Below are 14372 nucleotides of genomic sequence, written 5' to 3'. Positions count from 1 at the left end.
AACCTCCGCCTCCCGGGCTCAAGCAATTCTCCTGCTTCAGCCTCTCAAGTAACTGGGATTACAGGTGCCCACCACCACATCCGGCTAATTTTTGTATTTTTAGCAGAGATGGGTTTTTACCATGTTGACCAGGCTGGTTTCAAACTCCTGACCTCAAATGATTCGCCCACCTCAGCCTCCCACAGTGCTGGGATTACAGGCGTGAGCCACTGCGCCTGGCCCAGAAACAAATTTCAATAAAGATGTAGAAGTTTTAGTTATGCTGTTTAGATTAAGAGTTGAAATACAGAGCTCAACAATTAAAACATAAAAATAAAGAGGATTACTTGCATTCCAAAATCTTAGATTCCAACAGAACAGGAAAAACACATGAGCATAATCCAAGTTCACATTTCTAAATCCATCTGCTCTCTCTTTCTAGAATTCTTATCATTAATAGAAGAAACTATATACCAAGACAGCCAGTGAAGCAGAACAACAGGAGAAGAGGGTGAAGCCAGAAGCAAATTATTTCAATGGAAGAAAAATCTCCGCTCCAGGTTGTTTTCATTGGTATAAGGATATGAGTTACTTTTTAAAAAAGAATAGTAGGCAGCCGGGCATGGAGGCTCACGCCTGTAATCCTAGCACTTTGAGAGGCAGAGGTGGGTGGATCACAAGGTCAGGAGTTCAAGACCAATCTGGCCAACATAGTGAAACCCTGTCTCTACTAAAAATACAAAAAATTAGCCGGGTGTGGTGGCGTGCACCTGTAATCCCAGCTACTCGGGAGGCTGAGACAGGAGAATCGCGTGAATGCAGGAGGCAGAGGTTGCAGCGAGCCGAGATCGTGCCATTGCACTACAACCCAGGTAACAGAGTGACACTCCGTTTCAAAAAAAAAAAAAAGAACACTAAAGTAGTTACAAGGAAATACCTGATTTTTCTTTTTCTTGTTTTATAAAGAATACCAGACAACTTAAAAGAATAATTTATGCCAGGCATGGTGGCTCACACCTGTAATGCCAGCACTTTGTGGGGCCAAGGCGGGCAGATCACCTGAGGTTGGGAATTTGAGACCAGCCTGACCAACATGGTGAAACCCCGCCTCTACTAAAAATACAAAATTAGATGGGTGTGGTGGCACATGCCTGTAATCCCAGCTACTCAGGAGGCTGAGGCAGGAGAAGTGCTTGAACCTGGGAGGCGGAAGTTACGGCAAGCCGAGATCACGCCGTTGCACTCCAGCCTGGACAACAAGAGCAAAACTCTGACTCAAAAAACAAAAAAGAATGATTTATGATTAGACAGGGATTTTGTGTAGGCAACTTTCTATACTTATACTAGTATTCTACTACTACATCACTAAAAATCCATAGTTAGCACCTGGGCGTGGTGGCTCAGGCCTGTAATCTCAGCACTTTGGGAGGCTGAGGCAGGCGGATCACCTGAGGTCAGGAGTTCAAGACCAGCATGACCAACAAGGCCAAACCCCGTCTCTACTAAAAATACAAAAATTAGCCAGGCATGGTGGCAGGCGCCTGTAATCCCAGCTACTTGGGAGGCTGAGGCAGGAGAATTGCTTGAACCCAGGAGGCGTAGGTTACTGTGAGCCCTGATAGCGCCATTGCACTCCAGCCTGGGAGACAGGGCGAGACTCTGCCTCAAAAAAAAAAAAAAAAAAAAAAAATCCATAGTTATCACGGGGCATTTTCCCTATTAAATAACACAGAATTATATGTAACATGATGAAGATACCCAGATTGTCACTGAAAGAGATTCACTGTCATTGAAAGAAAGAATTCATCTATTCTTATCTACCTTTTTGAGTCCTTTTAGCCAGTATTATAAAGCACTAAATCTCTAATTAAAGTACAGTTATCCCTCGGCATCTACAGGGGCTTGGTTCCAGGAATCCCCCTCAGATTCCAAATCCAGACACTTGAATCCTTTATATAAAATTGTATAGTATTTACATACAATCTATGAACATCCTCCCACAGACAAATTGTCTCTAGGTTACTTACAATACTTAATACAATGTACAGGCTACGTAAACAGTGGTTATGCTATTGTTTTATTATTTGTATTATTATTTTAAAAATATTTTTGATTTACAGTTGACTAAATCCACGAATCCAGAAAGCACAGGTACGAAGGGCCAACTGTATTAGATTAGGAAAGAAAAAAGTCCATGATGTGAGATAATACCTCAATTTTTTAAGTGTTTCTGAACATTCCTGAGACAAACAGAAGCATACATACACCTGGCAAAATACAACTGCATTAAGAATAGTCTAACACTCGCTGTAACTCAATGATGTAATTAAATCATAGGAAGGACCCATGCCAAGTGAGTAAAATCTTGTCACCAGCACCCCAAAACGGGCATTCTTTGTACTGCAATCATATCAGTCTTGAACTTAAACACTATTAGTTTATAACATGTACTTTTTTTTTTAGACAGTCTCCCTGTCTCCCAGGATGGAGTGCAGTGGTGTGACAGCAGATCACTGCAACCTCCACCTCCCAGACTCAAGTGATTCTCATGTCTCAGCCTCCCAAGTAGCTGGGATTACAGATACCTGCCACCATGCCCAGCTAAATTTTGTATTTTTAGTAGAGACTACTAACAACAGGGTTTCACCATGTTGGCCAGGCTGGTCTCAAACTCCTGGCCTCAAGTGATCTGCCTGCCTCAGCCTCCCAAAGTGCTGGGATTACAGGCGTAAGCCACCCCACCCGGCCCTATAATGTGTACTTTAAAATACCCCTATAATAACATAGAGAAGCTTAGTGAGGTGGCTCACAACTGTAATCTTAGCACTTAAGGAGGGTGGAACAGGAGGAAGCTTGAGGCTAGGTGTGTGAGACCAGCCTAGACAACACAGTGAGACCCCATCTCTACAAAAAAAAAAAAAAAACAAACAAAAATTAGCCAGGCACAATGGTGTGTACCTGTAGAACCAGCTACTCCAGAGGCTGAGGTGGGAGGATCGCTTGAGCCCAGGAGTTCAAGGCTGCAGTGATCTACTATCACACCACTCCACTCCAGCCTGGGTGACACAATGAGACCCTGTCTCTGAAAATAAAAATAAAGGAAAAATACAGATAGATCAGAAAGATAGTCATTTGCCTCCCTTTTTTCTTTTGAGACAGAGTGTCTCACTTTGTTGCCCAGGCTGGTTTCTAAATTCTGCCTTCAAACAATCCTCCTGCCTCTGCCTCCCAAAGTGCTGAGATTATGAGCGTGAACCCAGCCAGATTTATATTCTTTGTACTAAAACTTACATATAAGCAGTGATGAGTGAGTAGTAAGAGAAGTGTCAACCACTGTTAGTGCCCATAAAGCTTCATGAGAGAATACTTTTTTTTATTTTTATAGATTTTTTAAAACATTCTGATGAGAACAAATCCTACCAATGTATAAATCAAGGTAAGGAGAAGTTTTATAAGAATTGTTGAACAGCTACATTGTAGTGTACATATAACTATGGTGCATTTAAAGATTTTTTTCTTCAGTGAAAAAGTTTTCTGTAACTACGATTTTTTTTTTTTTTTTGGAGACAAAGTCTCACTCTGTTGCCCAGGCTAGAGTGTAGTGGCACAGTCTTGGCTCACTGCAACCTCTGCCTCCTGGGCTCAAGCCATTTTCCCACCTCAGCCTCCTGAGTAGCCGGGACTACAGGCACACGTCATCACACCTGGCTAATTTTTTTATTTTCTGTAGAGAAGGGGTTTTGCCATGTTGCCCAGGCTGGTTTCAAACTCCTAGACTCAAGCGATCTGCCTGCCTCTGCCTCCTTTGGGAAGAGTGCTGAGTTCACAGGCATGAGTCACCATGCCAGGCCTGTAATTACTAATTTTTGTATATATCTGTATAAGATACTTAGGAAGTTTTATTTTTAGGTTAATTATTTGAGTGGGTAATGCATTTATATGGTTTTAAAATATAAAAATACAGTGAAGAGTATGCCTCCTGTTCCTTCCTCCTATTCCTCTACCCCACCCTTGATTGCATATATAGTGCTTTTTTTATTTGTTTTCTTTGAGTTTAGCTCTTATTGCCCAGACTGGAGTGCAATGGCGTGATCTCAGCTCACCGCAACCTCCACCTCCTGGGACCAAGCGATTCTCCTGCCTCAGCCTCCTGAGTAGCTGGGATTATAGGCATGTGCCACCATGCCTGGCTATTTTCTCCACGTTGGTCAGGCTGGTCCTGAACTCCCGACCTCAGCTGATCCGCTCGCCTCAGCCTCCCAAAGTGCTGGAATTACAGGCGTGAGCCACCGGGCCCAGATGCATATATAGTGCTTTTTAAGGTGCTTAAAGGAGATCAACCGAGAAGAACACGATGCTGAAGAAACAGCCGGAAGCTAAATGGTCAGGATTGAACATGTCTCTGCCACTCTCTGGTCAGTTCCAACACCTGGGAAAAGTAACTTACTTCAGTTTCCTCATCTGTAAAAAGAAATCCTAGTTCTCACATCAGAGGTTTTCAATGGACTAGGCCCCCTTCAAACCCTCCCCACTGTAACCCCTGTCTGAGGTATAGCCCTTTGAACCTTTTTTATGTATTTACAAACACATTGTACTGACTTCAACAATACACACGCCTGCAAAGGCTTTTTATGGCACTCGCTAGCATTTCTCTGATACTTCTAAAATATCAGTTTATCAAATTCTCTTTGTATTTCTAATAATAGCTTTGTATTCTCACTGTCACCCAGGCTGGAGTACAGTGGTGCAATCACACCTCATCGCAGCCTTGCTTCCCAGGCTCAAGCAATCCTCCGACCTCAGCCTCTGAAGTCGCTGTGACTATAGGTGTGTGCCAACATGCCCAGCTAATTTTTGTAATTTTTGTAGAAACGGGATTTTGCCATACTGCCCAGGCTAGGCTCAAACAATCTGCTTTTCCTTGGCCTCCCAAAGTGCTGGGATTACAGGCATGAGCCATGGTGCCTGGCCCAGGTTTCCTTTTTTTTTTTTTTTTTTAGCCTGCTTCTCCTCTCACTGGTTCCCTTATGCATCCAAATGACTCCCTTAGGGTATTCTGGACATCTGAGAAGCAGGTTTTTGGTTGTTGTGATTGGCTTGCATCCTACATGGCTTAAAAATGTCCTACCAGACGTTCACAAAAATGAAAACCCTGAGCCTATAATCTAACCTTATCTGACAGAAAAATATAAAGTAATTTTTAGATGGTATTGACTTTTCAAGGAATTTAACTGGACTTTAGCATTTAAATCAGGAAAAATTGTACTTAGTTTTATTTAAAGCTACCAAGACCTGTCCTCCATTTCAGAAAGTCATTGTCACTGGTGGTTTTTGTTTTTTGTTTTGAAACGGAGTCTTGCTCTGTTGCCCAGGCTGGAGTGTGCAGTGGCATCATCTAAGCTCACTGCAACCTCCGCCTCTGGGGTGCAAGCGATTCTCCTGCCTCGGCCTCCCGAGTAGCTGGGGTTATAGGTGCACACCACCACACCCAGCTAATTTTTGTATTTTTAGTAGAGACAGGGTTTCACTATGTTGGCCAGACTGTCACTGGAGGTATTTAAACCCAACAAAACAAACATGTACGAGTCTGCATTTATAACCATAATGTTCATGATTTTTCCTGTTTGTAAGTATTTATTTCAGCTTGTCTTCTAACTACATCATGGTCCTTTTATTTTCTTCAACTACTTTGCCTGTTTTTCTGCTCACATTAGTGAAGGACTAGCTCAATGAACAGTTAGGGTATACAGACAGCTTCCCTAATCAAGGAAGTACGCAGGCAGGCTAAAGAGCCTCTTTTTTTTTTTTTTTTTTTTTGAGACGGAGTCTGGCTCTGTCGCCCAGGCTGGGGTGCAGTGGTCGGATCTCAGCTCACTGCAAGCTCCGCCTCCCGGGTTTACACCCTTCTCCTGCCCCAGCCTCCCGAGTAGCTGGGACTACAGGCACCCACCACTTCGCCCAGCTAATTTTTGTATTTTTTAGTAGAGACAGGGTTTCACCGTGTTCGCCAGGATAGTCTCGATCTCCAGACCTTGTGATCCGCCCGTCTCGGCCTCCCAAAGTGCTGGGATTACAGGCTTGAGCCACCGCGCCCAGCCCTAAAGAGCCTCCTAACTCTCAAAGTAAGGAAGACTTCATTACAAGACTTTATAGTACATTTCATTCCAAAACCAAGCGTTTTTTCTCTTCCTTCCTACTTTATTTACAGCCACTGTAGAGAGTCTGGGGTTTCCTTGGTTTCCCTCTTGGTCCTTAACATACAACTAGGAATCCTCCCCCAGAAAAGTTTTCTACTTGTCTTAGACAACAACTCTTGTGGTTTTAGCCTGGTAGCAAAGGCCTAAGCCAGTTACTTAATATTGCATAGAAGGGAAAAGAGGTACAACAGATCCAGCTACTCAGTAGACCTATTCCTCCTTTTTGCACTCACTGAAAGGTTTTGCTTTCTGTTTTGTTTGGTAGTTTTAATTGTTTTAGTTATTCATGTACACAATTTAGAGTCAAACAGTTCTGTAAGGTTTGTTCTGAAAAATAGTAATTTTTCATCCTCCTACCCACTTCTGCCTCCAGAAGCAACCATTTTCAACTTTTAGCTGATTGTTTTACTGCTTACCTCCATGTCTTTTATATATAAATATGCATTATTGCAACTTCTTGATTTTTCCATGTTAAACAATATCCACAGACGTACCAGTATAGAGTGTGAAGATCTACTTCTCCCTGACCTCGTGTATACTTTCCATCCCCTAATAATGGTTGTATCATAAAGTTGTTTAGTTCAATACTCAATTATCACATTATTATAACTATATAAATGTTCTTCACAGTTGAGCCACACAGTAAACTATACTGTAATTACTTTTTCTTTTCTGTACTACTTCATGTGTTTCTTTAAAGTTAGTACATTTTTTTGCATGTTTCTATGACTTTTCAAAACTTGTTCACAGTTCCCTAGATCACGAGATGTCTAGACTCACCACGTATTGTACCAATCCATCTTTCTTTTTTTTTTTTTTTTTTTTTTTTGAGACGGAGTCTTGCTCTGCCGCCCAGGCTGGGGTGCAGTGGCCGGATCTCAGCTCACTGCAAGCTCCGCCTCCCAGGTTTACGCCATTCTCCTGCCTCAGCCTCCCGAGTAGCTGGGACTACAGGCGCCCGCCACCTCACCCGGCTACTTTTTTGTATTTTTTAGTAGAGAGGGGTTTCACCGTGTTAGCCAGGATGGTCTCGATCTCCTGACCTCGTGATCCGCCCGTCTCGGCCTCCCAAAGTGCTGGGATTACAGGCTTGAGCCACCGCGCCCGGCCACCAATCCATCTTTCTAAAGAAGTCTCTCCCAGAGCCATGTGACCCCGCTCCCCCGACTCCCCCGCAACTAAGCCAGCTCCCTGTAGTCCTGATGCACAGCTGCCACCCTGGGATGTCCCTTCACCATCATCCTGAAAGGTACTTTGTTTCTCATCTGTGCTAGATCTGCTTTCTATACTCAAACTCCTAGTCTTCTTTCTTGGCTTATGCCTTCATTTCAGTGAAAAATAGTTCATCCTCTAGGAACTTTCTACAAAAGCATACTCCCCCAACTTGATTGAGAGATTGGCTGGATACAGAATGCTGGATTGGTAATGATTTCCCTTCAGGATTTTGAAGCCACTGTGCCAATGCCTTTTAGTTTCCAGTTTTGCTGTTAAGAAATCTAAAGTCATTTAGATTCTTGACCCTTAGTATGTGACCTGTTTTCCAGGAACAGCAAGCAGGCCAGAATTGTTAGAACAAAGTGGGCAAAGGAGAAGAGTAGGGTGGAAGGGGACAGATCACACAGGGCCATGTAAATTTTGTTTTTTTACTCTGAGTCTCATGGAAGATACTGTAGGAATCTGAGCAAAGGAGAAACATTACTGACTTCACTAAAATGGATCACTTCAACTGCTGTAGTGAGACTAAACTTGAAGGGGCTTGGGGGTAGCAAGAAGGCAGAAACAAGGTGATCCATAAAGTGGCTAAATGCAGCAATCCAGGCAAGAGATGACGGTAGATTAGACCAAGGTGTTGCATTGGAGGTGTGAAAAATGGCTGGATTCTGGATGTATTTTTAAGGTTGACCCAAAGGATGATTCTGCATCAGACGTGGGTTGAAAGAAGAGGGTAGGCCGGGCATGGTGGCTCACACCTGTAATCCCAGCACTTTGGGAGGCTGAGGCAGGTGGATCACGACATCAAGAGATTAAGACCATCCTGGTAGTTTTGGTGAATACTACCAATATGGTGAAACCCCGTCTCTACTAAAATTACAAAAATTACCTGGGCGTGGTGGCACACGCCACCACACCCAGCTGAGGCAGGAGAATCACTTGAACTCAGGAGGCAGAGATTGCAGTGAGCCAAGATCGTGCCACTGCACTCCAGCCTAAACAACAGAGTGAGACTCCATCTCAAAAACAACAATAAAAAAAAAAAAGAGAGAGAGAGAGGGTAAAAGATAATTGAACTGAAATTGTTACCTGAACATTCAGAATACTGAAATAAATAGGGAAGACAGAGGAATGTAAGCTTAGGGGCAAGATAAATTTGGTTACACACATGTCAAATTTAAAAACCTATTAGTTTCCAAATGGAAAAGATGTGTCAACATCTGGATACACAAAACTCTGGAATCCAGAGGCATAAGCATCTTAGCCCAGCTGGCATTGGGGCATGACTTTGGTTCTAGTTTTGACCACTTACCCTGCCTTTTATCCTATTTCCCATGCCAGGCTCTCCAATGTGAGCTACAAAATATTCTTTAATAACTCCTTTCTCAAACTCCTGGTCTCAAGTGATCCACCCGCCTCAGCCTCCCAAAGTGCTGGGATTACAGGCATGAGCCACCGTGTCCAGCCTAATCATCCAGAATGTCTATTACTCATAATGAAGAACCTTAACTGGTAACACTATTAAATCAGGAAAAGGGCCAGGTGTGGTGGCTCAAACCTGTAATCCCAGCACTTTGGGAGGCCTAGGTCACTGGATCACCTGAGGTCAGGAATTCGAGACCAGCGTGGCTAACATGGTGAATCCCCATCTCTAGTAAAAACACAAAAACTAGGCCAGGCACAGTGGTTCACGCTTGTAATCCCAGCACTTTGGGAGGCCAAGGCGGGTGGATCATCTGACGTTAGGAGTTTGAGATCAGCCTGGCCAACATGGCGAAACCCCGTCTCTACTAAAAATACAAAAATTAGGCCGGGCGCGGTGGCTCAAGCCTGTAATCCCAGCACTTTGGGAGGCCGAGACGGGCGGATCATGAGGTCAGGAGATCGAGACCATCCTGGCTAACACGGTGAAACCCCGTCTCTACTAAAAATACAAGAAAATTAGCCGGGCGAGGTGGCGGGCGCCTGTAGTCCCAGCTACTCGGGAGGCTGAGGCAGGAGAATGGCGTGAACCCGGGGGAGCGGAGCTTGCAGTGAGCCGAGATCGCGCCACTGCACTCCAGCCTGGGGCACAGAGCAAGACTCCGCGTCAAAAAAAAAAAAAAACAAACAAACAAAAAAAAAAATTAGCCGAGTGTGGCGGCTGGCGCCTATAATCCCAGCTACTCCGGAGGCTGAGGCAGGAGAATCGCTTGAATGCGGGAGGCAGAAGTTGCAGTGAGCCGAGATGGCGCCATTGCACTCCAGCCTGGGCAACAAGAACAAAACTCCGTCTCAAGAAAAAAAAAAAAAAAAAACTAGCCAGGTGTGGTGCCATGTGCCTGTAATCCCAGCTACTCGGGAGGCTGAGGCAGGAGAATGGCCTGAACCCGGGAGGCGGAGCTTGCAGTGAGCTGAGATCGCACCACTGCACTCCAGCCTGGGGAACAGAGTGAGACTCCGTCTCAAAAAAAAAAAAAAAAATTTAACATAAGAGATTTATGTATCATACTCTTTACTTGAGCATTATTTATAGTAGTATATAGTATACTTTATTATTTATGAAAAGGAACTAATAATAAAATCCTAACTGCTCCTAAGTTGTATATATTCCTTGGCAAAGCTCATCCATTTCCACAGAATAGGCAAAACTAAACCACAGCCCAGCATACAACTAATGAGCTAATCTGTAAATAATCATTAAAATCCTCAAGTATCTCCAGGTGTCTACTTGCTATAAGAACTTCAAATTCTGAAAAAGTGATGATACTCTGGCCTTCAAAAAAACGCAATTACATTACATGAGGTCAACAAAAAAACCCCAAAATTCCAAACTAGTACTTGAAATAAGATGTTACTCTAATATAAAGATAAATTAAATGTCCATTTTCAGAAAATGAGAATAAATCTGTTCTGTCGTCATACTGTATCAGTAACTACATCTGTGAGTTTCCTAAGCACACAGGGATTTAAATTCTCGTAGTTATAACAAACGGCAAAAAAGTATAACCGCACATAAATTGCTTTTAAAATACAGACTGCCATCCTGGCTAACACGGTGAAACCCCGTCTCTACTAAAAAAATACAGAAAACTAGCCGGGTGAGGTGGCGGGCGCCTGTAGTCCCAGCTACTCGGGAAGCTGAGGCAGGAGAATGGCGTGAACCCAGGAGGCGGAGCTTGCAGTGAGCTGAGATCCCGGCCACTGCACTCCAGCCTGGGCGACAGAGCGAGACTCTGTCTCAAAAACAACAAAAAAAATTCAGACTGGGAGTTAACTTAGAGTTCTATAGAGCTGTCAGACAACAGGTACTAAGAAAAAAGGCCCTCTGAAGTATAAAAGTAGAAGATAACGGATGAGGTGGGGTGCAGTGGCTCATGCCTATAATCCCAACACTTTGGGAGGCTAAGGTGGGAGGATCACTTAAGGCCAGGAGTTCGAGACCAGCCTGGGCAACCTGGGGAGATCCCATCTCTACCAAAATGTAAAAAATTAGTTGGGCATGGTGGTGCATGCCTGTAATCCTAGCTACCTGGGAGGCTAAAGTGGGAGGATTGCTTGAGCCCAGGAGTTCAAGGTTGCAGTGAGCTATGACCACACCACTGCACTCTAGCTTGGGGGAAAGAATAAGACCCTGACTCAAAAAAAAAAAAAAAAAAAAAAAAAAAAAAAAAAAGGCTAGTGCGGGACTCAGGCCTGTAATCCCAGCACTTATTGAGCTCAGGAGTTCAAGACCAGCCTGGGCAACATGGTGGAACCCCACCGCCTCTACAAAAAAAAAAAAAAAAAGTTAGCTAGGTGTGGTGGCTGGTGCCTGTGGTCCCAGCTACTCAAGAGACTGAGGTAGGAGGACTCCTTGAGCCCGGGAGACAGAGGTTGCAGTGAGCAGAGATCGTGCCACTGCCCTACAGCCTGTGTGACAGCAAAATCATGTCTCAAAAAAAATGATGATAACGGATGTATGAGAGGTTGAAAAGCCTATCAGAAAAGAATATTGGCTGGGCACAGTGGCTCACGCCTGTAATCCCAGCACTTTGGGAGGCCAAGGCAGGCAGATCACCTGAGGTCAGGAGTTCGAGACCAGCCTGGCCAACATGGTAAAACCCCATCTCTACTAAAAATATAAAAAACAGCTCGGCGTGGTGGCAGGCACCTGTAATCCCAGCTGCTCGGGAGGCTGAGGCATGAGAATCATTTGAATCCAGGAGGCGGAGGTTGCAGTGAGCAAAGATTGGGTCATTGCACTCCAGCCTGGGCAACAGAGCGAGACTCCATGTCAAAAAACAAACAAAAACTATCGGCTTATTGCTTCATAAACAAATATTCTCTCCTTAGACTCATCTATTTTTACATAAAGTTATCAGAGCCATCACATTACCATTATATTTCTATACCCTCAAGAATCTGATTTAATGTATAAGTTCTTATTTTATTCCTTTCCTTCTGAGGCATTCTTAAGGATTCCAAGTCCTAGTGCATGCTGACTCTAAAAAAGTACCTCACTGACAAGAAATACATTTCTGATCACTACATGTAGCAACACTGAGCCAGCAGAAAACCTGCTTATTAGTTATTGACAACTCAAATATTTGAGCAAATGTTTGTACCTACCTTTATTAACTGACGTATATACAAGAGTATTCTAAAACAATAAAATGTTGTTACAGGTTGAGTATCCCTAATCTGAAACCTTCAAATGCTTCAAAATCTGAAATTTTTTGAGCACCAACATGATGCTCAAAGGAAATGCTCTTTGGAGCATTTTGGATTTTCAGATTAGGGATGTCAAACCAGTAAGTATAATGCAAATATTCCAAAATGCTTTAATCCAAAACACCTCTGGTCCCAAGCATTTCAGATAAGCGATACTCAACCAGTATAATGTATAATATAAGAATATAGTTCACTGTAAATAATGGTCAAATTTTTCCTTTTGCACATAAAAAGTATAAAGTATAATATAAATGGCCCTGTATTTAAGCTTATAGACTCCACTACAATCGACTCAATGAAACTATTCAAATCCTGTTGTTCTGAAATCTACCTCTGTCAAATAACTGATTTGTTTTCAGAAATGCTTTACATAGTCTGGGCTCAGTGGCTCACGCCTGTAATCCCAGCACTTTTGGGGGTTGAGGTTGGCAGATCACCTGAGGTCAGGAGTTCGACACCTGACCAAAAAAGCGAAACCCCGTCTCTACTAAAAATACAAAAATTAGCTGGGCGTGGTGGTGCGCACCTGCAATCCCACCTACTTGTGAAGCTGAGGCAGGAGAATCACTTGAACCCACGAGGTGGAGGTTACAGTGAGCTGAGATCGCACCACTGCATTCCAGCCTGGGTGACAGAGCGAGACTCTGTCTCAAAAAAAAAAAAAAAAAGAGAAATGCTTTACACAGAGATTTGTATTGTCATGCCGTATGCTGGTGTAGGATTTGAACTATATCATAACAGGAACTGTCAATAGCAGCTTAGCAGGCAAACAAGCTCCACACAGCTAAAAACAGTTTTATCTGTATTGATATAAAGTAGAAAAGGCAACATACGTATGTGTTATCTACCCATGATGGCAAATTTCACCAACATAAATCTGCCATAAAGACAGGAGTCTGGGCTGGGGAGGTGGATCACACCTGCATTCCCAGTACTTTGGGGGGCCAAGGCAGGCAGAACACTTGAGGTCAGGAGTTTGAGACCAGCCTGGCCAACATGGTGAAACCCAGTCTCTACTAAAAATGCAAATATTAGCCAGGCGTGGTGGCACACTCCTGTAGACCCAGCTACTTGGGAGGCTGAGGCAGGAGAATCGCTTGAACTCAGGAGGTGGAGGCTGCAGTGAGCTGACATGGCACCACTACACTCCAGCCTGGGCAATAGAGCGAGACTCCATCTCAAAAAATAATAGTAATAATAAAGACGGTAGTCTGTTTTCATCTCTAATGAAATAATTGCTAGCAAACTTTTTTTTTTTTTTTTTTTTTTGAGACACAGTCTTATTCTGTCGCCCAGGCTAGAGTGCAGTGGCATGATCTCAGCTCACTACAACCTCCGCCTCCTGGGTTCAAGCAATTCTTGTGCCTCAGCCTTCTGAGTAGCTGTGATTAAAAGTGTGTGCCACCATGCCTGGCAAACTTTTATATTTTTAGTAGAGATGGGGTTTTGCTTTGTTGGCCAAGCTGGTCTCAAACTCCTGAGCTCAAGTGATCTGCCCACCTCGGCTTTCCAAAGTGCTGGGATTACAGGTGTGAGCCACTGTACCCGGCCACATTTTAATCATTACAACTTAAACAAATGTGGAATTTCAATTATGAAATACTTTTTAGTGACCATCAGATGAAAACTCTCCAATAACCAGTATTTTCATGCAAAGAGGATACAAGGGATACAGATCAGTTCGGAATAGGATTGTCCTATTCATCTCACCAGATTGATCAGTCTTCTCATTGCATGTTCATGAGAGCAAACACATTCACAGGGATCGAATCCACCTTCTGCCATGATTACCCAGCTTGATTTTACTTGACTGTTTAAATCTGGTAAGAAGGAAAAAATACTGTAAGTCTACTATTCAGAATTACTCTTTCTCTTGAGCTGTGAAAAATTCTGACATTGTATACATTCACAATCGTTTTATTAAACTATGTATAGTTTGTATTTCTTAATGACCTGTATCAATTTATTAATCCTATATGAATTATGAATTTATACAGGTGATTGGCTACCCCTTCTGCCATCAGCCCATAAATACAAATGTCTTTAATGCTCTAAACTGGCCTCGCCTTTGATGCTGATGATGCTAGAACCTACTCTGCTTAATTACTCAATTATTTGACTTTATTAGCTCCAGTATGCAAATAATTTAAACCGGCCTTTACCCCCACCAAGAAAGACATGTGAAAAGGTATCTAAAATGATACCAAGGCTTATGGGGGGAAATTAATGGCATAGCTAAGAAATAGCTAGGTAGATTTCGAAAAATAAAGAGAAACAAATGAGAGGTCAAGA

General features: G+C 43.2%; 1 protein-coding gene across 1 annotated transcript in view; it reads right to left on the bottom strand.

The window, feature by feature from the left end:
* Positions 1-14372, bottom strand: part of SMIM14 (small integral membrane protein 14) — a 720432-nt gene that overhangs the window by 36865 nt on the left and 669195 nt on the right. Inside the window, exon 3 of the mRNA XM_050790394.1 lies at positions 13791-13900. Coding sequence (XP_050646351.1) covers positions 13791-13865 — 75 coding nt within the window. The 5' untranslated portion in view covers positions 13866-13900. The remainder of the gene's footprint in view (positions 1-13790; positions 13901-14372) is intronic.

This window comes from Macaca thibetana, chromosome 5 (assembly GCF_024542745.1).
Source record: "Macaca thibetana thibetana isolate TM-01 chromosome 5, ASM2454274v1, whole genome shotgun sequence".
NCBI classification, from domain to species: Eukaryota; Metazoa; Chordata; class Mammalia; order Primates; family Cercopithecidae; genus Macaca; species Macaca thibetana.
The sequence above is the reverse complement of the archived record's forward strand: the minus strand, read 5'-3'. Positions and strand labels throughout refer to the sequence as shown.